Source organism: Centrocercus urophasianus, unplaced genomic scaffold (assembly GCF_019232065.1).
Source record: "Centrocercus urophasianus isolate 14NV4802_14NV808 unplaced genomic scaffold, USGS_Curo_1.0 seq_33, whole genome shotgun sequence".
NCBI classification, from domain to species: Eukaryota; Metazoa; Chordata; class Aves; order Galliformes; family Phasianidae; genus Centrocercus; species Centrocercus urophasianus.
Window position 1 is genome coordinate 9,174,232 of NW_024884900.1, and position 26,059 is coordinate 9,200,290.

Sequence of the window (26,059 nt, forward strand, 5' to 3'; positions counted from 1 at the left end):
GCAGCCCTGCACCATCACAGCCCCCATCACCTCTCCCTGGAGGTGCAGCACTACCAGGTGAGAGGAGTGATGCCACGCGGTGCTGCTGCTTACAGCTCCTGCACCAGGGAGCTTCTCAGCTGCAGGCTGACATCTGGACAACACGCTCAGACACATGGTCTCATTTCAGGATTTGGAAGCAGTGATCCCTGTGGGTCCCTCCCACTTCAGGATCATCCATCATGCTGCAGACCTGCTGTGGGCTGCGCCTGGCCTGTCCCCTTTGGGTTCCTGGGGGAGCAGCAGCATCATCTGCCCAGGGCTCATCTGATGGGGGAAGGAGAAGCTGTGATGGGGAATCAAGATGCTAAGGGACATCATAGGAAAGACTCCACCAACCCCATGTCCAACCCCAGCCCCCATGCCCACATAGTGCCACATCCCCACAGCTCTGAACGCCTTCAGGACGGTGACCCCAGCCCCGTGCAGCTGCACCACTGCAGCACCATGTGTTGGAAATACCCAAATAATTCATCAGGATGGTGTCTCTGATAAAAGCAGATTTTATTCGCGATTGCAACGGCGGGCATCCCGCAAGCAGGAACACCCCTAAGGACACAGGGACAGCTTTTTGTGCCTCGTTTTGTGCCTTTGCCTGTCCCCCTCCCCTGAGTGCTCCAGGTTCACAATCTTATCACAGTTTACATTTAATTGCTGTGTTATCTGCTGTCAGCCAGCAGCCATCCTGCTGTTCCCAAGCTGTCTCAATGCTCTTCTTGTCCTATCGAGGTGGCGATTTTCTTCAAAGCCTTCATTAAACAAAGAGCGCCGTGGGGCAGAGGTGCTGCCAGGCCTTCCAATGTAACTGTTCAAGCGCTTCCTCTGGCATGCCATCATTTGTGCTCTGCTTTCATCAACCTCGGGCGGGATATTCTCCCACCGTGGGTGGCAACATACACACATACACACCTATATACCGAGCGTGCATTGCTGGGGAAGGCTCGTCTACAGGATCAGTGGTGCGAACTATCAGAGACCCCCCGGGTAAAGTAGAAAGACTCCCAAATAGAACTACGACACGACCATGAAATAATAAATCCCTATCCAATTCTAATGCAGAAACAACATTCGATTCCCACACGCTCTTTCGGAGCTGTTTTTCGTTACGTCCGTCCGGCACGAGCCCAGCACAGCCACGTCACAGCCGGAGCGCGCCCCCCGAAGGGGGGGGGGGGGGCGGGGCGGCGGGCTCGGAGCCCAACCCCCGCTCCCCGCGCGGCTGTCTGAGGCGCGGGTCTGCCCGCCCTCCGATTGGCTACAGCGGGACGCGCTGTGATTTCTCATTGGGCGCCGCTCGCCGGGTCCCGCCCCGCGCCGCTGGCCGCGCCGGGTCACGGGATGCTCTGTGGGCGCGTCCCCGCGGCCGGCGGCGCTGGGCGGGGACGCGTTCTCTCCGCTCATTGGTCGGCGTTGCCGGCGACGGCGGGCGCCGATTGGCGGAGCCGCGCGGGTCGGTGGGGGCAGGGCGGGGAGCCGCACGCGGCAGAGGCGGGAGCGGCGCGCTCGGACTCAGGTGAGGCCCCGCCGACCCCCCGCGCCCCTCCCCCGCCCCGCCGCCAGGCCCCGAACCCGGCCCTGCCCGCCGCGCCGCCCCGCCCCGCCGGCGCCTCCCGGGCCTTCCGCCGCGGGCCCGTCCTGCCGCCTGCTCGGTCCCGCAGTACCGCGTGGGCGCCGCGGCGCGGCCCGAGGAGCGCGGCATTGCACGGGTCGGAATTGGAGATGCCGCGATCTCCGGGGCCGATGGGGGATGGGGGAGGAGAGGGGAGGAGAGTAGGGGAGGGAGGGACGGAGGAACGGAGGGCTGCCGGTCCGCCCCGGGGAAGGGAGGCGAGCGGGAGGAAATTGCACGCTGTGCGCCTGGCAGCCCCGTGCGCCCGCAGCGGTCCGTTGGTTCCATCGGTCCGTTCCAGGTCCTGCATGGGCTGGGTGCCCACAGCTCGGGCTGCCCAGAATCCATCTGTGGCCTGGAGCACCTCCAGGGATGGGCACAGAGCTCTGGGCAGCAGCGCAGCGCCTCGCTGCCCTCTGGGTGAAGAATTTCCCCTGAGTTTCCTCTCTTTTAGTTTAAAGCCATTCCCCCTCATCCTGTCATTGTCGGATGTGTGAAAATTCCAGTCCTTGAGGGATCTCCCTGTTGCCCTCTCTTCTGCAGGCAGAGCCCCCTCAGCCTCCCTGCACCGCAGAGGTGCTCCATCCTCTGAGCATCCTCCTGGATATCAGGCATGTCCCAGGGAACTCATAATGTGTTTGTAGTCATCAAAGTTCTGCACCTTTCTCTTCCTTGCTGTCCCTCCTTCCAGCTTCGCTTCCCCTTGGTTTTCTGTTTCATAGAATCACAGAACTGTAGGGGCTGGAAGGGACTTTTCGAGATCCCTCATCCAGCCCCCCTCCCAGTGCAGTTCCCTGCAGCAGGGGCACAGGGAAGCATCCAGGTGGGTTTTAAATACCTGCAGGGAAGGGATTCTTCCCCACCTCTCTGGGCTCCCTGTTCTGAGGTCTAGAACCCTCACAGCAAAGTTTTCCCTCGCGTTCATGTTTGTTGGAGAGTTTTGGGGCTGGGATGTGTCTCTGATTGTGCCTCCCACATATCACAGCACACAGGAAAACACCGAGGTGTAGGACCGGATCAGAGTCCTTTTTGGACAATAATGAATGGAGAGAAGAGCTGATTAGAGGATTACTTTACTCTTAATAAATTAACATAACAGACCAATTGCTGCCTGTAACCCTGCTGGCTCCTCAGGCCGGTGCCGGTGCCGCTCCACGCGGGCCGGGATCACAGCTCCTCACTGCTGTCCCACACCCGGAGGGATAGGATTTCCTGGACAGGATCAGCTGTGAGCTTATAAATAGCAAAAGCCTGCTCAGCCTGCGTGGCGCGGTGTGGCCGGGCTGCAGCCTCACTGCCCGCATGCTGCTCCACCAGCCTGGCCTGCAGCTCGGGGCGTGCAGCCAAACCTGCACATGAAGGTGAATTCCTGCACAGGTCAGCCTCTGAGCAAGGCAGCTGTGAGAGCTGCAGCCAGCTGTTTGTCATCGATGTGGAGAGCTTTGGCGGCAGCGATGTGCGGCACTGCCGTTGTGCACTGAGGTGGTCTCCAGTTATTGGATGGTGCAGGGAAATGGGCTTTTAGCTGGGAGCCGAAGCTGATGTCTGCTCCCTCTTCTTCGAGGGGTTGGTGCAGAGCCTGGGGTCGGGTCCCAGGGCTGCTTCTGCTGGCGCTTGGTTTGCAGCAGGTTCTGCAGACCTGGTAGCTCTGTGCAGGGTAGATGTGAAGCAGCGCCCTGCCTTCCGTGTGGCACAGCACGTTAATGGGACGTAGCAAAAGCAAAACAAAGCAGGCAGTCCCAGTTCTTAGCAGTGCTGGTGACTTTGCTGGTGTGTTTCGTTTTGATGTGGTTGTCCTTTCTCAACTGAGAGATGCCCTCAACTTCTTTTCCTGGAGCAGAAGCATGCCCAGGGCACGTCCCTAGGGAGGAGAGTTATGTGTTGGCGTTCTGATTGAAGACACACAGAGTTACCAACCCCAGAGGCGTCCTTTCTTGCTGTGTTTGTTTGCAGGTGCATCGCTCCTGTTGGCACCTGGCTCAGAGCAGGGCCGGTCTCGCTTACCTTCTGGCTGGGGCTGCACCAGGAGCCCTGCCGAGCTCAGCCTTCCGGCTGCACACAGCGGCCTCTTGTGTGGGTCCAGCTCTGGGGGGTCGGCAGGGTGCTGCTGGGAGGGAAGCTGGCAGGGGCTGGCTGGGAATGGGGCCGTAGCACTGACAGCACAGCACGGCGCGGGCTGGGTGCTGGGTGCACTGCAGGCCCGAGCTGCTCGGCACAAACAGCTCCTCCCCTTTGGAGGAGCCCATCCTGACTGCAGGAGTGTAGGTGGAAACCACTCGCAACTTATCTGCTTAGGGGCAAAGTCTTGCATCTGAACTTAAGCCCACATTCATGGCAGCATTTCCTCCCATTTCATGGTGCGAGCGGCGCTGGCTGGAGAGAGGAGTTGTTCCTTTTCCAGCCCGCTCACTTCTTTGCAAACTGAAGCAGTGGAATTGTTCACTTTGCAGGATGGCCGTGGTGCTGCTGTGAGTGACAGCGTGATGGTAAGGCCCCTCCGAGCAATTCTGCTTTACAGCCCATTCAGTTGCTTGCTGTCTGCCAGTCTTTCTCTGGTGTTCCCTGCTGAAATAGAGAACTGCTCTGAGCAAAGGGGTGCCGCCTGCATTGTTTCTTCTGGAAGCTTCGGAGGGCTTTTGTTTTCTGCTAGCCAAGGAGCTTGCTGAAGTAGCCAGATTCCAGCTGGTAGTCGAGTGCCTTGTGGCAATCCAGCATCAATCTATTCAGTTGCCTCTATTCAGTCTCAACTGCATTCCCTGCCTCTACAATGATCTTTCTTTAATTAAAAAAATATATATACTTGCAAATAATCAGCAGAAGCACGCTTTATAGCTGGAGCATGACTGGCATGCAGCACTCAGTGCCACGCAGAGCCTCTGGGGTGATTTTAGTGCACAAGAGGGAAGGCACTGCCTGTCAGTGCCTCGTGGATGAGATGTCTGCACCCAGGTTGGGTTTACTTTGTTGTTGAGGGTGCTGGGGAGAGCGAGCCTCCTGCGGCCAGGCAGGGGTGTAGCAGGATGCCCTGGGGATGCCACTCCTCACGCATCAGCATCATCTGGACTTGTGCTTGTTCTGCTATCTGAGGCGAGCTTATGCCCCACTCCTGCCTCCCACTGCAGCTGCCCCAGTGCCAGAGGCACGGCTGTCCTGTGACTGGTGGATTTTCCAAAGGCTGGATGCCTTTATCTTACTGAACATTTATTTCAGAGTGAGAGAGTGGGCCTGCGTGCTGACTGCATGCATACCTGTGCTGCCCAGAGGTTGGACCTGAGGAGGTGTGAATCACACTGTCAGACAGGGAGGCTGCAGTCAGGCGTGTTTCTGTTCCCTAAATGAAGGGCGAGGGCTGTGTTTGGACAGGGGGAGGACGGCAGTGACGCGTTTTGTGGATCAGTGGGAAGATCTGCAAGACAGTGGGGCTTGGTGTGCTGCGAGCATCAAAGGGCCCCTTAAGGAGCTCCTGCTGCACCATGCTGGCAAGCTGGGGCGTTGCATCCTTGTTGTGGCTGTATCGAAGTGTCAAATCGTTCAGAGACCATCAACTTCCCTGTGCCTTTGGGTAGGTGTGGAGCTTTGCCAGCCCTCGTCCTTCTGCAGCGCTCCCTGGGCGTGCAGTGCTGTGATGCTGGGGCTTGTCACAGCTCAGTGCTTACCCAGCCTTTGTGCTGTAGCTCACATGTAAAGCTGTGTGGGGGTCGGCCGAGGTGTGCTGTGTGTGCTGCTGGGCAGCCATTTCCCTGCGGGGCCGGCAGGCTGTAGGGCAGTGCTGGGATCCCTGCAGAGGATTAACTGCATCTCCTGTTTCGGGGGTATCAGCTTTGCTTTCTGCGTGTTTGAATCTTTTGTGCTTGCAGACAATACGTCCTGTTCTCCTCCATCCTCTGCAAACATCCCTCCCTCCTGCACGAGGCCATCCATCACCTGCCTGGCATGCAGGGTGCCCTCCTGCTTCTGCAAGGTGCCAGCACCCGGTGCGTCTGTCAGTGGAGCTCTGAGCTCGCATTTGTCATACCTGCAGCCTTGACAAGCAGCTGATGGAGACAACTGCCTTGTGAATGGGAAGTTCCTGGTGCTGCTGGCGCTCAGGCTGTTGCTGGAGGTGTTGTGGTGCAGTGCTTTGGTGCAGTGATTTATTACCAGGTTTCAGGGAGTTTTGTCATCCCCCAGACAGCCTGGTGCTGAGGGCCCTGTGAATCTGTTCCTGCAGTGCTGCCTTTCTTAGGGCCGTGCCATCTCTGACTGGGGCAGATGAGGGCGTGGGGCTGTGAGTGTGTCACTGACGTGTGCCGTGCTTTGGTGCCTGCATTCAGTGGCTTGTGGGTAGAGAAAGTCCCTTGATTTCAAAGGAGAAGTGCTCATTTCAGCTGTGAAGTCCCTGCTTTCAGGGGATTTTGAGCCCTGTGGTGGCGGCTGTAACCAGAGGCACACAGTGGGGTATCAGCGAGTGTTGTTACAAGCCCTGTGGTCAGGAAGGGCAGCGATGGGAGGCACCTGGACATTGCAGGTCGGTACAGAAATCCCCAGGGGGATCCTAACACACTTCCCAAACTTTCCCTGTAGCTTTACCAGCCCACACCACACCACAGCTCAGTGCTGAGGGCTCTCTGCCCACGGTGCAGCAGTGCCTTAAGCAAAGGCAGCGATCCTTGTTCTGCTGCTGCTGGCTTGGCTGCTGTGACCACAGCGGTGTTGGGTGAGCATAGGGGGAACGGGGGACAGCGTCTTTTGGGGACGTGACTTGGGCTCTGTTGTTCTTTCCCTTGGGCATCCAACCATGTTGGGTCTCAGGAAGCCCCGATGGATGGGTGCGTGATCCAAAGAGGAGCTGAGCAGAGTGAGGAGCTGCTCATGCCCGTGGCTCAGCTCTGCTGCCCTGCCAGCACCCGCGTGTTGTGCTCTTTTTGGGGTGGCTCGGAGGGGTGCTGAGGTGGCACAGCTTGGGCGCAGGAACCCGGGTGCTGGATGCCAAGGTTTCTTGTGCCAGAGAACGAGTGACCTGCTCCACTCCCTCTGTCCTTTGCACTTTCTTGGGTTGACCCGAGATAATTTCTTACAGCTCTGCTCTTTGCTCTTTCCTCTCTTATTTTTCAAGCCTCTGTGTGCTCCCTGCTGGCTCTGCTCCCCACCAGCCCCCTGCTGGGGGTGTCCCCCCAACATGGCAGCATCGCTCTGTGTTCCCATTGGAAAGGGGTGGTGGGGTGCCTGGGGCTGCTGGGCATGCTGCTCAGCATGGAGAGCCAATGGAAGTTGTCATGCCATAAACTGCCCAGTGCAAAGGCTCTGTGCAGACCCTCTGTTAGAAAGCTGTGTGCAGGGCTCCTGCTGCCAGCGATAAACAGGACGAAAGAGGAAGTAAAAGTGGTTTTGTGCTATAGAGCAAAGCGATAGTTTTGTGTGATAAAATGCACGTTAATACAAAGCAAAACCCCCTCCTTTCTTGCCTCCCTTTCCTCCCTCTCCCTCCTGCTGCATCAATAGCTCTTTCTGCTGGAGGAATTTCCAGCAGTGTGACATTTCTGTGTGACCTGGGGGCTCATCTTCTCTTCCTTGAAACAGGAGAGGAAGTTGCTCAGACTCCTCAGGAAAGGTTCAGTAGCTCTGCTCCTCGTACCGAGAGGAACTCGCATTTTTGGCATGTTTCAGTGATTATGAAACAGACGAAATGGAGCTCCCTGGAGCTCAGGGCACCAGCAGGCAAAGTCCCACCGCGGCGGTGCTTCCTCCCGGCCCCAGAAATCCCAGAGCTGGGGTTCTGCTGGGGCACTGGGCGCTGGGTGCTTCCCACGCTGCAGGCTCTGGAGGTGCCAGCTCCACTCCCGCCTGGTTCTCATTACTCTGCTATCCACAACCATTGTTTTGCAGCCCTGGGTGTGAGCGTGCGTGCGGAGATGAATAAGCAGTGCTGGGGAAAATCTGGCTCTGGATAAATCCATGCGGGCTCTGCCAGGCGTGTGGTGTCCTCCGCTCGTGTCAGCGAGGTGCTGATGTGCAAAAGGTGCCTGCTTTGGATGTAAGCAAAGAAGAAAAGGAATGCCGTTGCCTTTGGTCCCAAATCTCTTGGAAGCAGGAATTTGGTGCTTAGTGAGCCCTAAGGCAGTTGGTAATCGCAGCCATGAGAAGTTGTGCCAGCTGCAGCAGATGCACCGAGGCCCCTCGGCTGTGCTGGCAACGAGCGTGCCTTGTGCCTGTGCCCAAGTGCTGGGCAGTGGGATGGGACAGCAGTGAGCATTTGTTCAGCTCTCTCTGCAGGTAAGCAAGGGACTCACTGTACATATATCGGGTTGCTGCTTATCGATTGGCCGGGGATTTCCCTTTCTAAGCATGTCTGCTAAGAGGACGTCACAGCCGTCCCTGTTTTTAGAAGCAGCTAAGCTGATGGTAGAGGGCAGTGATGCTCACCTGGACCTCCTGTCCTGTCGGCATGGCGTGCTGAGCTGTGCGTGCAGCAGGGCAGTGCTGGGCAGGCAGTCCCTTGAGGCGGTTTTCCGTTGCTATGATGCTGAGCTGGATGGCTGCAGTTGCCTGCAGGTGGAAGGAAACCAGAGAGCTTGGTCTCGTCTTCCTAAAGGAGTGCTTCTGGGGACTGGGCATGGAAAAGGGGAATGGTGACAGTGAGTACAGCGATAGGACAAGAAGTGATGGCCTTAGGGTGGTTCACGTTAGGTGTTAGGATGGATTTCTTTTCAGAAACAGTGGTGCTGCATTGGCACAGCTGCCCATGGAAGGGTGGGATCACCATCTGTAGAGGTGTTCCAGAACCTTGGGGCACTGAGGGATGTGGTGGGTGGGTTTGGGTTGGACCTGCGGATCTGCGGTCTTTCCCAGCCTTAATGATTCTATGACTGCGAGCTGGCAGGTCTGGCTGCTGGATGACCATGTTCATAAAAAAAAAAAAACCAGAAAGATTTCAAGCTGAACAGGTCACTGAAACTGAGCTCTGAGCTTATCGTTAGGGCTCTCCTCCCATCTTGGCTGCATCTCCTACCAACGCATACGGTTCTCCCATCAGTCCCAACCACTGTGCAGGCAGATGCCTGTGACACCAAGAACCATAAAACAGCATGGGATGGGCATGTTTATGCACCCATGTTAAGGAATAATCAAATCCTGCCTGTGATACCACCAGGATCGGGGCTGAGCCTATGCTGCTGCTGTGTGTCTGAGCTTCTTCCAGAACCCGAGTTGTTGGTGTGGGTGTTTTGCAGCTGAGAGCCATGAGCCTGGCTGCAGGAGGCTGGGCAGTGGGGGCAGTTGTGGCCAGCGTGGTTTTGGGCCGCAACTCTGGTTCTCTTCTGGTTTCTGAGCCTGTTGGTGCAGATGGGTCACTCATTTCAGGCTTCTTTTCCTGCACTTGCTGTCTGTCAAGCTCCAGCTGCCCAGGACAGCACAGGTTGGTGGGATGCCATTGTGGTTGCTTCTGTGGGTGAGGAGACATGGGTGCTTGCAGGGATCCAGGCTGAGCAGTGCTCCCCCAGCCTGCAGTGTGACCTCAGGATTGCGGGCACCATTTCCTTGAAGCAGCTACTGGTTCCTTCCCAGGGTTGAGTTAAATCAGAGGGGAACAGAAAGGTGATGAGGTGATGACGGGTGCCTGACCTCCTCCTTGCCACTCCTGGGTGCATTGGGAGCAGTGTTCCTCTGCCTCTGAGATCCCACCCTGCCCCCTCCCCCCCGGCAGCATTGCCGGACTGGGGCCCCATGGTGAGAAGCAGGAGCACAGCTGGGATGGGTCCATCTGCGCCGCTTTGGGTAGGGACCAGGCAATTGTTCGTACTTGAATAAAGGCCCAATTGTGACTAGAAATGTCCCAACTGCCTTTTTTTTTTTTTTTTTTTTTTTTTTAAGAAAAGCAAACAAAATTGGAGAACAACGGGCCGGGGCTGGAGGGGGGAGTTGGAAGCATTGGCCAAAGGCGAGCTTCCCATCGCCGTTCTGCGTTGGGCTGTGAGTCCTGCGTGCAGCTTTGGGGCACGGAGCGGTGCTGTGAGTCGCTCTGCCTGCTACGACGTGGGGTCTGGGGGTGTGGGGGCAGAGGGTTGGGGCTTCTGTAGTGCTGTCGTTCCTACCAGAGTCACAGGGAGGAACTAGGGGCTCTGCTGCTGCAGCCTCGGCTCCTCCCAGGCTGTCACTGGAGATGGATGGATGCAGCCAGTGCGGTGTGCAGAGCCGTGCCCGTTCCCTGTTCCCTGCCAGCTCATTAGGAAGACGAAGGAGGTGTCAGGAAGATGAAGGAGGTGCAGAGGTTGACCTGGCAGGGAGCGTCCCTGGGGTGCTGCTGCCACCTGGTGCCACCGCTGCCCACAGGGTGGAGCGAGGAGCTGTCCTGGCATGGCTTGGGTGAGAGAAAGGAGATGCTCTGTCCTGCACGGGATTTTGTGTGTGATTACTGATTGCCCCGTGGGTTGGTGATTTTGCTGCCAGTGATGTGAGTGGCAGGGCCAGCTGGCAGGCAGGCGTGATGCTGAAGTTAATTGCGCTTACAGGCGGTGGGCAGTGGATGGCAGTGCCCTGTGGGGGTCTGCTGCAGTGCAGGGCTCTGTCCTTGGCCCCTGCCCCCTGCACTCCTGGGTCATAGCTGGGTGGCACTGTGGAACCCTTCCCCAGCAGCATTTTTCAGGCCCTGTTTTCCCCCCCCAGCTCTGACCCTTGCCCCTCATTTCCATCTCCGCACTCCATTCTGTGTTCCTGCTCCCTTCCCTCCCCATTTGGCACTCTTTGCTTCTGCCCCAAAGCCATTCTTGTGCTCAGGGCTCGTGCTGCCCTGTGAACACGTCTGGCACCTCCAACCCTCCTGTTGTCCTTCCCCCTCCCTTTTGCTGCAGAGAAACTTATTTTTCTACGAGAAGACAAATTACTATGCCAGCATCGCTTCCTTTCTCTACATTTCCTGCAGCTTTGCCCTTTCCCCACAGCAGACACAGGTTCCTCTCACCCCTGCCTCCTCTCTGAACCCTTCCTCTGAACCCTTCTCTATGCTGCATGGTTCCTTTTGCTTTAAGCAACTCTCCTGTGCTCCCGTTCCCCTCCCATGACCAATGCTTCCTTCGTGGTGTGCAGCCCGATCCGGCTGGCAGCCCTCACCTCCCATCCATCTTTCCTACCGCAGCACAACCGCTGAAGCGAAGCCCCTGAACTTGGCAGATCTCCGCACTCTTCTCACACCATTCAGGCTGTTCTCTTCCGTGGCTCCTGAAGTCCCTTCCCTACCTGGCTGCCCCTCTCCTCCCTCTCTGCTTCTGCAGTGTATCTTGCTGGGATCCATGTGGCTGATTGGTGCCCCGGCTGCTCGCTGCTCACCTGACCCCTGGGGGTAACAGTGCCCATCCTTCTGCCCAGAGAGCTCTCCCTGCCCTCCCCACACCTGGCTTGGAGCTCAGATGTGCCCTGTGATCCCACCTCGCTGCTCTCCCAGTTGCTCCCAGGACCCAGAGCTGTGGGTATCCAGGGCGTTACCTGGAGGCTGTGGGGATTTACTTGGTGAAACCTGGAGAAGAGGCATCTCCCTGGTGCGACATCCCATCAGCTGCACAAAGGATTTTTCGTAAGCCTGATGGAATTTATCCAATTCTGAAACTTCACCTGCCAGTAATTGGATTGGGTTATATCCCCATCAGCAGAGTTGCACAGAGCTGAGCGTACTTTGCATAAATACTTTCACACGTGGAGCAAGGCATCCCTTTGTTATTTTTTAAGCTGCGGATGGGAGCTCGGCTGGGTCCTGCTGTGAGTGTGCCGTGGGGCTCCGGCCGCCTGCAGGCAGACAGCAGTGCTTCCTGCTGCCCGTTGCTCAAGGAGATCCTAGGCATCCAAATGGGTGCTTTCCAGCATCTCATGGGTGCCTTGTTAATTCTTCCCTCTGGGTCTGCCCATATGCAGGTGAGTTACGATAGCTTCCCATAGCAGAGCAATCTGGATGTTCGGCCAGGCGTTTGCCATGACTTGGTGTTATCACCACGTTCCTGAGCTCTGGTAGCCCTCACTTTTCTCTTGTTACAGACCAGCTGTTGGTGGCCTCGGATAAAAGCAGCCCCTGGGCCAGCAGCTTTGCCTGCAGAGCAGGGAGCATCCCATGCGTGTAACCGAGGGGCTTGGCCGTTCTATCAGTAGCCTCTAATTAGCTGAGAGGCCCAAGATGACTGTTTTATGTCACTTGGGATCAAAATAAGGCTATCAGGGCTCCTGCTTGTTGCTTCTAATGCACCCTGTTTAACATCAGGACTCTTTTCCCCTGCTAAGTGCGTTAGGGCTAACCGCACCATTTGAACTGAAATTAAAACAAAATTTTTACGAGCTCTCGTAACTCGTGATCCCAGGGCTTGGCTCTATGATTAGCAATGCTGGAGCAGGGCATGGGCTGTAAAAGCTGTAAAGCAGGCTGAGCTGTGTGCAGTGCTTTGCCCAACCCGGGTGGGCTGAGCAGCACTGCCTGAGCACCAGGGCGAGCAGCGGGCATCGCTGTGTCCTCCCCACTCTGTGCCCATGTGTTGGTGTGCACTGCCGTCAGGTGCTGCTGTGGCTTCCTTAGGGCTGTGCTTTGCAGCCCAAGGACTGCAGGAGCCCTTCGCCCATCCTGGCAGAGGGAGGAGGAAGCCCTGGGCTGCCCGCATTCCTGCGTGCTGAGCTCATGGCTGCTGCAGGGCCGGGCGCTTTGCGGGAGGGAGGAAGCGAGGAACTGCAGTGGCCATGAGCAGAGGTTTGGTGAACAGATACAAAGCGTACAGCAGGAAGAATGCCTGCATGTGGTCGGGTGTTATCAATAATTCAGATGGCTGCAGATCGGCAAACAGAGCGTGTTTAAGCAGTTTCCTCCTTGAGCTGAGTGAGTCCTGCAGGCGCTGCTCCTCGCTGACTGGCGTGCTGCTGCTCCCAGGGGAATGCATTTCTGAGCTGCTTCCTCACTGCTGCCATTGCTGCGGTGTAGGTGTGCAACCACACGTCCTCCTGTGCTGGGATGGAGATGCCAGCAAGGAGGGAAAGAGCTGAGCAGGCATGCAGAAGGAGGGGATGGTGGTGGTCAGATGGTTCTGTAGCAGAGGAACCTTGAGGAAGTCTCTTTCTTCCCGTAAATTCCAGCATCACCTGTGGGACCATGCAGGGACACCACAGGGGCCTGTGCAGGACTGGCTCATTGCCTGCTGCCCCACAAACACCTGCACCTGTGGGCAGTGCTGCTACGGGCACAAAGCTGGCAGGAGGAGATGGAATGAATGTCTGTGTTTTCCCTTCCCTGAGCCCACGGGTTTGATTTTAGGGTGACTTTCCCAAGGATCACAGGGATCTCTGAGATCCCGAGCATCTGTCAAAGGATCCTCCCTGGGTCCTTGAAGCACAGCAACCAAACCTTCCGCTCCCCCCACACACACAAGGGGAAGCCGTGGGCTTTGTGTTCCATTGAGCCATTTCCATCAGGGCAGTTGCCAGCGTGTTCTGCATTGTCAGGAGGAGGAACGTTCCTCCTTGACTCCTTTCCTCCTGCCCTTGAGTAACATAGAGACTGAAAGGAGAACTTCTCCCTCATTAACAAGCTTTCCAACTGTTAATTTTGAGGTTTGCCCTTTGCTCGAGCTGCAGGCTCGACCCACTTGGTGTCTTGAGGAGGTGAAACAAGGTGGAAAATGGGCAGGGAGTCTATTCATACCGAAGTATTGCTGCTGTTGATCTGAATTGCTGCAAATTACCTTTCTTTCACTGCAGGTGTGTCTGGTGGAAGAAGGGGCAGAGCTGTGATTGACCCAGGAGGGTTTGGACGGTGGCCAAGGATGGTGAGTACGTGGTCTGGTCTGCCTGTGTCCCAGTGGGGCTGCTTGTTCTTTGTGGCCAACAGCTGTGCTGCTGCTAAATGTGAGAATAAACGTGAGAAGGAGAAAGAACAGGAACAGGCTGCCCAAGGAGGCTGTGGATGCCCCATCCCTGCAGGCATTCAATGCCAGGCTGGATGTGGCTCTGGGCAGCCTGGGCTGCTGGTTGGCGACCTGCACACAGCAGGGGTTGGAGCTGGATGAGTACTGTGGTCCTTTGCAACCCAGGCCATTTTAGGATTCTAAGAATACTGTAGTACTATGTATGTTATGTGATTGCATAACATAAAGAGCTCTGAGCTGTGGCTGTATCCATGATGCTGTTGGTAAGGTGAATTTACCTCTAAACTTATTCCTGGAATATACCAGTAAGGCTGGAATCCTGCCTCCTTGGAGTAGAGACACCCATGCATTGCTTTTGGCTGATTTACTTTAAATCTTAAAGCTGGGAGTTCTTCTGTTCCTCTCTCACTTCTTAATGAAGAATTAACTCCATGTTAACGATGTGCTTTGGTGATGCTGAGATAGCAGAGATTGCACAATAATTAGTCTGCAAAAAGCATGGTTTCAAAGAATGCGGAGGGGCTGAAATGCAGCCAGGACAGCCAGATTGCTGATAAACTCAGGTAAGGATTTTGTACTGTGCTTTCTCAATGTTTTATTCGCCCTTGGTAGGTTTTTCTTTCACAAATTCATCTAACCTGCCTTCAAAGCCAACTGGGGAGCTGCAGCTGTGACGTGCTGTGGCAAGGAGCCGCACTCACCGAGGAGTGGCCCCTTTTGCTCTGACTTTGAACCCACTCTGTAGCATTTTGGTTGGTGGCCACAAGTTTTTGTGGATCTGAATGCTGGCACTGCCTGCGAGCTGTTCCAGCCCCGGAGCATTCTGTGGGTCTGTCACATTCCCTTTGACCTTATTCTCTGTTCAGATGTTTGCTCATGTCTCTAATCCTTGTCCCTGCTCTTGGGGCCTCTACCCCTTTTTGTGGAGCATGGGCTGGAACTTCAGACTTACATAGATATGGGAGCCTTTGCTTTTCAGTGGGCTCCTCTTACGTGTGTGGATAGACGCTTAATCTGAGCCAGCCCTTAGTTTTAACTATGAATAGTTTGGTTTCTTGTAGCAGCAGGGGAAGGTAGAGCTGCCTGTCAGCCTCTGCTGGATCCTTCCCTGAGCTCTGCTCCGGGACTTCGGGTTCAGTGCAGATCTGCAGGGGGTGCTGGAGGCCGAGTGCTGGCAGTGCTTGGGCAAATCCAGCCAGCTCCACTGTCTGCTTGGCAGTGCAGTTCCCTGCAGGCGGGCCGAGCAGTAATTAATTACCCGTGATGTCTGTAGTGACTGCAGTCAGAGGGCAGAGCAGCAGTGCCCGCTGGTTAACAAGGACATGGTCCCAAAGCTGGATCCTTGCTCCACAGCACCCGCGTGCGGAGCTGCAGCTGCTCTGCCATGCTTGGTGGGGCAGCAGTTAAGGGCTTTGCACTGACTGTAAAAATCTCTTCATTTCTCCCCCAAAGAGAGCTGAAAACTCTCAAACTGCAGCTGAAAACGACCTTGAGGACTACTGGTGGTTTAATCCTTAACTGTGGCTCATTGAGGTCCTAATGAGCAGCCAGCACCTTAATACATTACCTAAAACTAACCTTGCAGGTGAGAGGGCGGGCCCAGCTCTGCCCGTAGTCCTTACTGCTCTCTGTGCCCCACTGCTGTGACTGCAGGCACTGGGATTGCCACCTCCATTCGTTCCCTTGGGGTTAGGTGCTGTGGGGTGGCTCAGCCACCACATCCCATCTTGCTGGCACGGGGAGCCATGTCCTTCCGTCTTCATCCCAAAGGCTCCTCACCCCCTGCTTGTGTTACACACTCACTCTTGGGAGCTTAAAGTAACACTAAATGCAGAGCATAGCAGACCTACAACCTCTTCTGTCATCTTTTAAAGATCAGAAGCTGACGCTGGACCATCCCTGCCCCAGTTTATGGGATATAAAGCAGTAACTTCTCCTCTTCACACGAGCTGAGGGTTCTATTTTTGGAAGGCCACCTGAGTGGCTCAGCAGGCCTTCGGTTCACCAAGCACCACTGTAGGCTTTGAGGAAATGAGCTATTTTTGTAGAGACCCAACACAAAGCTGCCCTTTGTGCTGCAGGAGCAGGGGAGGCAGGACAAGCAGCCCTGCTGGCGGCAGCTCTTCAGCCATCAGCATCCATTTGTGTGCAGAATGGGGATCCGTTTCCACTTCTGGGATGTGGGAGCGTCTGCCCGAGGCAGTTCCCTCCTCCTGCCTGTTTCCCCTGCTGTTCTCCCCCAGTGGGGTGGATCAGGGCAGCCCCAGGGGCAGGGCTGTGTGTTCCTCTCTGCCTCCGTTGCCACAGCCCCATTCTCTCTCTGCAGGAGTTCTCTCCCAGCGTGATGCTGCAGTGACAGAAAGCCCCACCACCGCCACGCAGAAGCAATAGCAGTGCTGCCCTCTGCCTAACGTAGGAGCACTGACAGCAGCTGAGTGAAATGGAGGACAAAGGTGCTCCGGGATTGGGAAGGGCACACCTGTGCTCAGGGTCTGGCTGTAAGAGGTTCCCCTCTGTGCCTGCATGAATGTTTGCGTGCACAGCACTTGGAGGAACCCGGCTGTGTGAGAGGAGCTGTGTCATCCTGGTTTGGTCTCATGATGTTGGCAACAGCAGAGGGAATACCAGCTGGGGAGACACCTGACTTGGCATTTAGGAAATGCCGTGAGCGAAGGCAGCTGAGAGGAGGCTGCATGGACACGAGAGCAGGGACTTAGTGATGTGAGATGGTCGTAGGGGCTGTGCTTGCAGCAGGGAGAGGTGCAGGTGGTACGGTTTGAAACTCTGCAAGCCCCTTACATGTCGCTTAGGGGTGGGTCTGCTGTGCACCAGGCTTGGCTCTGGGGATGCCCTAAACTGGGTACAAGACCTCTTCTGACGCTGCAAATGCAAAAATATTTTCCTTAAAGGGCAAAGTCTGTTTGTGGATGTTAAGGGCAGCTCAGATTGGAAATTCAAAGCAAGGATCAGACAAGAAGCCCTTTAGCCCTGCACAGCTGCAGCTTAGGTCTGCAAAGGTCCCTCTGCAACCTGAGCTGGAAGCAGCCCTGGTGCCAGCCCCAAGGGGAGCACTGCACCCAACCTAACAGCCCACCAGGCTTCCAATCAGGTCTGCTGGGGCACCCATATGTGCCAAGCAAGTGCTGGATCAGGGCAGAACTGAGACAGTTATAGGATTTGGTGGCAGGCATGGCAGGGCTTTTATCCAGCATCCAAATAGTACAGCCTGCGTGGTCTGTGCTCCTGAGTTTCCTGCAGGGAGCTCGTTGCCTGGGCAGGCAGCACAGCTGAGTGCTGCAAAGCTCCGAGTGCTCTAACTCTTAATATTTTCATAGAGAAATGCACAAATCCCTTTATGAGAGTGCAGAAAACCTTTCGGGATGCTGTTGGTGTCGCCAGCTGGAGCTGTCTGGTGGTGGCAGGGCGCAACGTGGCAGCTGCCTCTTGGAGAACGGCAGCCGCTGATGGGAACAGAGGTGGCATTTCCCAGAAGAACGCCGTCCTGCGGCTCTGGGATGGCAGGGCTGCGACCTGGGAGCGTGCAGAGCACCTACAGGGGCTGCAACGAGAGCGGGCAGGAGCCGGGCATCCTGCAAATCCCTGAGCACGCGGCAGCTGCTGGGGCGTCCTTCAGCAAAACGCAGCGGAGCAGCAGAAAATGGAGAGCTCTGTGCCGGAGGACGGAGCCGAGCGTTGCAGCAGAGCTGCGGCACAAAGCTGCTCGCTGCCATTGTTCCCAGCACCGGCAGCCATTGCCACGGGTCCAGACCGCGGCTCCTGGCAGCCGCTCGAGGAGGAGATTGCGCCGGGCTCTGCGCATGGGGACGGGAGGGGAAGAGGAGGGGTGATCCCCGCCGGCCTCTCCATTTTCTGTCTCGCCTGTCGGGGAGACGCTTAGATGGCAGAGCCCTGCTCCGCGTCCCTGCGAGGTAGGTGGAGTCTGGGCGTCCTCCGCCCTCCTTCCCTCCATTGTCAGCGCTGTGAGCGCGGCACCTGCTCCGGCCGCCGGCTGCAGGGATGCTCCTACCCTCCACCAAGCACTGGCGAGGCTGCGGCAATCCCTGCGCCGGCGCCCGGCAGCCGCTGCCGGCAGCAGCACGGAGCCCGAGGAAGGAGATGCTGCTTGCGCTCGGCTGCCGCCTCGGGAAGTGAACATGAGTCTGCCAGGCCGCGTCTCCTGCTCCATGCTCAACTGCTTTGTAAGTGCTTTTTTTGTTGTTGTTGTGTTTTTTCCATCTCCCTGTCTGTTCCAGAGCTGCGTGCCAGCTCTGTGTTCAGACGCTGCCCCGGATCAGGCCCGTCCTTGAGGCTGGGCCCTGCTGCCCCAGCTTGGCATCCCGCCGCTTCTCACCGAGGGGAGGCCCTTCTCCTCCCTCCACGTGCCCCAGGAGACACTGTGGGGCACCATCCCGGTGCCGTGCCCCAAGCCGAGGGCACAGCAGCCAGCTGAAGGCCCCGTGGCTCCCTGCCTGGTGCTGGGAAATCACCGTGCAGAGCTGCAGTGCCGGGGGAGCTCCGTGCTCCCACACAGCAAGGCTGCGAGACTCTTCCTGGGGGTCCTGAGCTCCATCTTTTGTGCCTTATGGGAAAGTGGCTCTGCTCAGAGATCTGCAGGAAGCCCCCACAGCAGGAACTTGTGGCCGAACGGCTTCAGGAGCTGACTGTGCTGTGAGCAGTGAGGGGTGCCAAGAGGCCGCCCCAGGAGGGGCTGAGTCTCACACCTTCCCACAGCAGGGAGGGACTCAAGGACGCCGGGGCTGCTCTGTCCCAGTTCCTGCTGCTCGCCAGGTTTTCATTGTGAGCTGCCAGGCACTGATGAGGGGCTGCCCTCCCTGCTTGGGCCCACCCCACAGCCTGGCCTGCACCCGGGGCGGTGCTGCTCCCCTTGCCCCCCCTGTGGCATGTGGGGCCCAGTGCATGTATGAGGAGGTGCTGCAGCCATGCTGGGATGGATGCTGGGTTTCACAGCTGCTTGGGCAGCTGGCTGTGACCCCCACCGTGCCACACATCTCCCTGCCTGTGTCCCAGGAGGGGCTCTGCTATGGGGCCGTGGGCCTTTGGAACAGGAGAGGGTCCCGAGTCGGGTGTTCAGCACTGGACGTGGCCCACAGACACTTTCTTTTTAATCTCTGATGAGAAAATATGGAGATTCAGAGTCCTTTTAAATACAACTGAAGCAAAAGGGTTGGGTTCTCATTTCCTCAGGTTGAAATCTGGAGGTTCTAGCCCAGGCAGCTCAGCCAGAAAGGTATTTTGTTTTAAATTCTGTATGATGTGCAATGCTTGCAGGACAGAGTGTTTCCTAATAACCGCTGGAGCTTGTAGGGGAGCGGTGGGGAGCAGCAGGCATTCTGAAGAAGTGCTCCTGCACCCAAGTCCTTTAACACATGGAATGGACGCATCCTCAGCCTCTGTCCTCTGCTCATGTCTGGGTGCTGCTCACTTGCATGAGGTGGTCAGGCAGAAACCAGGCTGAGAGCTGATGTAAGATAGGACCAGGATTTCCTGAGTGATTGCATGTTGGCAGGTCCCCCATTGAGACACTCCTCACTGCCTCAGGAGAGGTGTCTAGGCTCCTCGTGTCTCCTCAGGACACTTCTCCAGGCCATGTCAGGCTTCCCAGGTTCAGTGCTTTGCAGGAAGAATGCCTTGCTTTGCTGCTGGCACTGCTCAGGTCTTGTTGTGATGTGGGTATACCTGCACCCGATTGCTGTAGGATTGTTTCACACTTCCATATTCTTCTCAAAAAAAATCAGGGCTTGCACAATTATCTCAGGGCTGAGAGTGAGAAAAACAATTGCCCAAAGAAGGCAGTCCTTGGTAACAGCAGGAAGAGGTCAGAGCTGGGCTGTGGGTGGAACCCTGTGTGTTTGCGTTGCTGTGGTTCCATAATGAAGCTCACAGGGTCACCTCTGCCACGATAAGTCACTGTCACATCCCTCGAGGTGCATCATTGAGGTTATCTGCTCAGCTTTCCACGAACCGTGGGGCTTGAAGAGACACGACTGGGAGACCTGTTTCAGATCGCTGTTGTGCTGTGGGCGTTGTGCCATAGCTGGGCTCAGGGAGCTGTGTGCAGAGGCAGAACGTCCATTTCCATCCACAGGTCGGGGGATCCCCAACACGCTGTGATGCCAGGAGCATCCTGCAGCCCGGATGTTTTTCATAGCATGCAGTAGCTGGGGCCCTTCTCTCAACGCGTGTTTTCTTTGCAATGCAGGGTGAGGAAGGCCCCCCCAGTTTGGAGTACATCCAGGCCAAGGACTTGTTCCCCCCAAAGGAGCTTATAAAGGAGGAAGAGTCATTGCAGGTAAGGAAGTAAGAAGACAGAAATCATCTGCTTTGGGATGCAGCAGGCTGAGCTCTGTGACATGAAACCTGAGAGCGCTTCTCCAGGCCAGGACGTGCTCTGGAGCTGCAGGTTCAGCAGTGCTGTACATCAGCTCATGCTGGCAAGCCCTTCCATGTGTATGGAGGCTGGGAGCAGCTGCTCAGTGCTCGCTGCCCTCCTTGACTGCCATGACTTTGCAGTGCACACAGCATCACATCTGCCTCTGGGAAATACAGCTGGAGTGTGATGCAACGCTGCCAGGCTGGGTGTTCCCCATCCTCCACCTGTGCTGGCAGTGAGGAGCAGTGATGCTCTGGCGCTGTGCAGCAGGAGGCCCTCTGTGGGACAGGTTGCATGTCAGAGCTGGGCTGTGCCATAGGAGGCAATAGCCATATTGCAATAGCTGATCTGGCTCTCACATACATTGGCATTTTCCTGCTGCTGAGCTGCTGGAAAGAGGAGTCTCTATATTGTGCCAGCCTCATGCTGCAAGAGGCTCTTGAAAGAGACCCAGCTACTATCCCTGCTGTGCAGCAGGGGCAGCAGAGCCAAACCTCCTGGTTTTCCTCTTAGCATAGTCTGCTGCCACCTCATCCCAGCACTCGTCATCCTCCTGTGGCCAGAGCCAGGCCTGCTGCGTGTCTTCTTCCCACTGCTGCAGCAGTCGAGTTTGCTCAGTGGCCAGCATTGTCTGCTACCAGTGCTGGGAAGGAGGACTGAGATGTGGCAGCTGCAGGCTTGGCTGGGCAAGAGCACAGGGGCTGAGGATGCTGTGGGGCTGCAGCCTTCAGAGGGTGGAGTCCTGGGGTGGCTGCAACACAGGCGAGCTAAAAGCAGCATAGGAAAGCGTGCATAGCAGACTGCCAAAATGAAGAGAGTATGTTTTCTTACTGTCAAATAATTAATATTTTAGAGGCTTTCCAGACAGGTGCCAGTCTCAGGTTGTTATTTTTGTACCAGTAACTTAAGAAGGAAGGACTCCTTGGTACAACTGCCACTCTCACAGCACATCACGTCTGAAAGCCAGGAAATCCACTTTTTAGGCAGTGCATTTACAAACCATAGAAACAGCTCAGAAATAAAGGCTGCATGGTCTGACTTGTACTAATTACAGTATAATGAATTGTTTAATCAGATGCCCTGCTTGGAAAGCAAAGGGCTCTGGTTGAAGTGATGAACAGTTGTGACATTTCTGCACAATTTGGTTACCAACACCACCTGATGTGGGTGGCATTCAGGGAACAAGGAGCCTACTTAGCTAGAGAAAAAGGGGCCTGACGAATTCTAGGGTGGGCCATCTTTTCTTTTCTTTTCCACATGTACACAAAAAGAATGTAAAACTTGGCCATCTACCAGCATCCCTTGTTTTAAAATTAGCTACAGCGTGTTCTGGGCTGATAGGGAAAGCCAGAAAGATGTTGGATTTATCTGCTATCTGGATTTAAAAAAAAAAATAAAATCTAACGTAGGTTACTTCATTGTACAACCAAGCACTGCACAGAGATTCCTTCACAGCCTGGTTAGCAGAAGGTGGGCCAGCCTTTGCCATTTACCTGCACTGGTGCCCAGCAGCCTCGTGGTGCTGCTGACCCCTCTCTCTGGGGCTGTGCAGCACACAGGCAGTGGGAGGAGCGGCTGCTGGCACTTCGTGGTGCTCAGAGCCCCCAGCATGCCTTGAACTTGTCGTGTCTCCCTTGCAGGTCCCGTTCACTGTGTTGCAGGGTGAGGGAGTGGAGTATCTTGGCCATGCAAACGATGCTGTGATCGCCATCTCCAACTACCGGCTTCATATCAAATTCAAGGATTCTGTGATCAACGTAAGTCCGGATCTTCCCATTCTTTCTTCCTAAACTGTTACCTCTTGTAGTATTTTGGGGGGGGAATAAGCAATTTCTCTGGTTTGCAACGTGAGAACTGGGCCTCTAAGCTGCCAAGCTTGACGTTGTCTCTTGTTACTGTTGGTCATGCAGTTATTGGAGTGCAGGTGGGGTGCTCCTATGGATGATAATTAGGTCTTTCCCTTGTTCTTTTTAAAATCCAGCATTAAGCTCAGAGGTTTTAAGAGTGGCAGGATACCGTTCCTCAGCATGAGAGAGTCAGCTGGTGGGAGCCTGAGGCTTTCTCTCACTGTCTGCACTTGCCATCTTTTATTGGAGCCTTTGGTTGGTTGTGGTTTGGTCTGTAACTGGTGGTTTGTAACTTTGGTCTCCCATGGTGGGAGGCTGCCCAGGGACAACTAGAAATCAGGCTGGTGATTCTTGAAGGAGATTCTGTGCTGCATCATGAAGCTTCATGGAGTGGGTTTGTAGTTTGGGCTGGGGACTGGTGTTAGCTGATAGAGCCCCATCTGGGCACCACGGGCTGTGGGCAGGGCTGCTGTGCCTGCTGCTGCGGTGCTGCCATGCCCTCCTTCTGTCCCTTGCAGGTGCCTTTGAGGATGATGGAAAGTGTGGAGTGCCGGGATATGTTCCAGCTTCACATCGTCTGCAAGGACTCCAAAGTGATCAGGTATCCCTTGCTGTAGATGCCACTGCATCTGCTCTGACACCTGCCTTTGCACTGCCATTGGAGTGAAGCCGTTTCTAAAGGTTGCTCTGTTTTTTGTAAGAATTGATGCTTTGTTCATTTTTCTGGTTAAGCAGAGCTCCCTGTCTGTGTCCCAGCAGGATGTATGTACTTGCTGAGTATGATTTGCATTTGCAGGTGCCATTTTTCCACCTTCAAGCAGTGCCAGGAGTGGCTGAAGAGACTAAATCGAGCCATTGCCCGCCCTGCTAAGCCTGAGGACCTCTTTGCATTTGCCTACCATGCGTGGTGCTTAGGAGTCTGTGTTGATGAGGAAGATCAGCATGCACATCTGTGCCGTCCAGGTAAAATCCCGGCCTGTCCCCTTCTTGTTTATCTGTCCAGAAGTACAGTGATGCAGTTGTTCATAAAGTGGTTTCTCACCATGTCTTAGATCGTGCTGTAGCCATAGCCCAAGTCCATCTTGCTCAGCAGCATCCCACACCTGGCCCAGGCATCCAGCTGATGTCCACATGCAGCTGGATAACAAGCACAGTAAAAGGAATGATAACAGTATGCAAAATATGGGGCATTCTGAGGCAGCAGCACTTAAATTCCCTTTCCCTTTCTCCTTGTGAATGAAGGAAACGTTCCATTCTTCAACACTTTCATCATGATAATGAGGCAGCTCAAGCAGCAAATGTCATCTGCACTGAGGCAGCATAATTAATATCAGCACATCTCCATCTCTTGTCCAACACTTAGAAATGCCGTGGCATTCCCAGGATGGGCCTGCAGAGGTGTGGCTCATTCTTGCACAGGCTGAAATGAAATGCTTGAATCCATATAGAAGGAAACAGAGCTGTGATGGTGCCCTCGTGTGGATCATGAGTTTGCCCTCTCCTGGAACACAAAGTTCATTTGCAGTTGCTTTCTTTTTGTAAAGCTTCAATGTGAATAAGAGGAAATTGAGTAGTGTGATGATTATGGCTTTACATTTAGAAATTTGCTGGAATTAGAGGAGAGAAGCAGTAACCTAAGTGACATGTGCAAACACAGGTTTGTATGGAGAGATGGAGGATAAATACTGCAGCTGAAAGGTACTAAAAAGAAGTTGGTAGGGAAAAAAAATAAGCTCTGTGCTTCTGCTCTGATCCAAACACCAGAAATTAGCAGATATTTCCTGTATTTCCTGTAGAGAAAATATTATTTTCTAGCATAAAGACATTTACCTGCAAAAATTGTTGCTGCTGGATATTAGTGAGGCAAAGAACACTTCAGTATTAGTTTATTGAGGTGATTTGACACTCAAGCAGCAAGGACACCCAGTGTTGGTAAGATGAGACAAAAACACGAGAGGAAATTATGAATCAGCCTCTGAGAGCTGTCTGGAAGAGCTGCCCCAGGTTGAGACGCTCAGTACTCCTCTGCAGTGGGCTTCCCAGTTCCACTTTGGAAGGGAAAAGTGGATGAGATGAACGCTGCCATCGCACACGTTAGCAGAGGCTTTTTCTGTGCTGCTCCGTGCGCTGGGACTGGGAGGTGAGCTGACTTGGCAAAAAGAGCAGAGGAACCCCTGCGAGGAGCCAGGCTTTATCGTATCTAAAACAAGAACCCTGCCATCCAGCTGTCCTGGGGTTTCTCTGCAGCCTCCAATAGCTGCTGTGGAGCTGCCGCCAATATTAAAGTTTCATCAGTGAATACTCTGTGCTCTGCTGTTCCAGGTGACCACGTGAGATACCGATTTGAGATGGAGCTGGTGAGGATGGGCTTTGACTTGCAGAACGTCTGGCGAGTCTCTGACATCAACAACAATTACAAGTGAGTGTTGCACCACCAGGCCTCCCTGTCCTCCGCTTTCCTTCCTTTATTCCCATCACAGTTCCCCCCGCAGAGCTGTGGATGAGTCAGGCTCCAGCTAATCCTCCTTCTGGGTCGTGCTCACCCTCAGGCAGATCAGCATACGAGCGAGTTCTCCTTTCTTTCCTCCTTTCATGTCACGGAATTGAAGAAGAGTCTACCCCAAACGTAAGAGCTAGCAGCAGTTGTAGATGCTGACCCAGGCAATTTATTGTGGCCATAACTCCTCCATGAAGACGGTTAGGAGACCGGGAGAAATCATCCATCATAGGGTTGCCTTTGTGATGTCTCTCTAAAATGCTCATATTGAAAATGTAAAAGCTTACGTAAAGTCAGGCAGCTGTTCTCTTGTGTCAGGAAAGTGAGGACGAGGCACTGGAGGGCTGCCGTGGAGCTGAGGGGTCTGGGAGCGAGCAGGGCTTCTTTAGTTTTGCTGTAAGAGGGGCTGAAGGGTGATGTGCTTGCAGTCTACAGGGCTGGAAGGGCACTTACAAAGAGTGGAGCTCTTCTGACAGTGGCAGGTGATAAAACAGGGGAGCAGTGGTCACAAGTTGCAGCTTGGGAGGTTCAGATTGGACACGGGGGGGAAATTCCTTCTTCAGAGTGGTGCTGTGCTGGGCCAGGGCCATGTGGAAGTGAGGACTCTCCATCATGGGAGCAGATCAGGTCCCAGCCTACCTGGTGCTGCAGGTGGTCCCATTGTGAGCAGGAGGACGGAGCAGGGATCTCCAGAGCCCTTTCAGCTGAGCACAGCAGCTCCTTCAGCCTGTCCTGTGCTGCTGGAGGAGCTCGTGGAGAAGCGCTTCCGCATTCTTTGCAGCAGGTGGCATTAAGCCAACAGGTTTTTACTAAGCGTTGAGTCACGTATGCAGGTCTGCATTCCCTATAAGCCCTATCTTGAAATGACTGCGATCCCTCAGTCCTTTCTCTATTTCTCAGGCAGTAAAAGCATCCCTGTCACTTTCGTATCTCCAGTTTCTTGTGGGGACCATGAGATGCCTCAGGTATGCTGGCTTGGGGTCTGCTGCCCCCTCTCATGTGTTTTCTCAGGATTGAAGGCATTAAGCACCGCGTTTGGGATTTGATTTAGAGTATCTTCTTAGCAGTACCACATCATTGCTTTGGGTCTGTTACGTGACGTTGTTGGCAGTACTGACACAGTTCATCTAAGAACTAAGAAACGGGAATTCTTTTCCTGTCCTGCTCAGTGGCTGCAGGTACATCTGCCTCTTGGGAAGCAGCCACGCTGCCCCTCAGTGCAGTATTGTGGGATGTGGTTCCCTCGGATTGCCTCGATGCCTCCAAGTGAGGTTGCCCACCTATGCTTTGCTTCCTAACGTTTGATCCCAGACGTTAGCCAGCTTCTCTGAAGACAGATGTTTTAATTTTGTCCAAACCATGGAGGAAAGAACTTGAAACAAACCTCGGCAAGCTGGCCGTGCTTTCCTTGGGTTTGCAGAGCTCCTGCCTGGGGATGCTGGCAGGTCTCAGCTTCCCTTCTGAGCAGACATCCTGAGATCTTCGAGGTGGTGTAACTGGCTTGTGCAACTCTGAAACCAGTTCTCTCTTGCCGCTCCAGGGAGTGTGTCTTTAAATCCTGCCTTGGCTTTTGATCATTACCACCTGCCTCTATTCACAGGAATCGGGTTACTTTTTAACTGTTTATAGTCCTTTTATCTTTTATTTCCCAGCATTGGCAAAACAGTGTTGTTAGAGACAGGATACTCCAAGGTAATGACTTTGTTCGTTGTCTTTCAAGTCTGCTCTGAGATGTCCTTATCTGGTAACTATTATCTTCTTCCTGGCGACAGCCATCATAAAAATAGAGCAATACAGGCCTATAATAGCCAC

General features: G+C 54.8%; 1 protein-coding gene across 3 annotated transcripts in view; it reads left to right on the forward strand.

The window, feature by feature from the left end:
* Positions 1 to 1,377: 1,377 nt before the first annotated feature.
* The window catches only part of MTMR4 (myotubularin related protein 4), a 41,824-nt gene continuing 17,142 nt past the window's right edge, over positions 1,378 to 26,059 (forward strand). The window contains exons 1-7 of one of the 3 annotated variants that reach the window (XM_042829952.1): positions 1,378 to 1,552; positions 13,346 to 13,413; positions 19,733 to 19,822; positions 21,544 to 21,660; positions 22,269 to 22,351; positions 22,547 to 22,713; positions 24,073 to 24,169. In XM_042829952.1, the coding sequence (XP_042685886.1) occupies positions 1,378 to 1,552; positions 13,346 to 13,413; positions 19,733 to 19,822; positions 21,544 to 21,660; positions 22,269 to 22,351; positions 22,547 to 22,713; positions 24,073 to 24,169 (797 nt within the window). Of the gene's footprint in view, positions 1,553 to 3,940; positions 4,135 to 5,981; positions 6,156 to 13,345; positions 13,414 to 19,732; positions 19,823 to 21,543; positions 21,661 to 22,268; positions 22,352 to 22,546; positions 22,714 to 24,072; positions 24,170 to 26,059 lie in introns of those variants that run through there. The other 2 variants (XM_042829953.1, XM_042829954.1) reach the window with 2 other exon arrangements.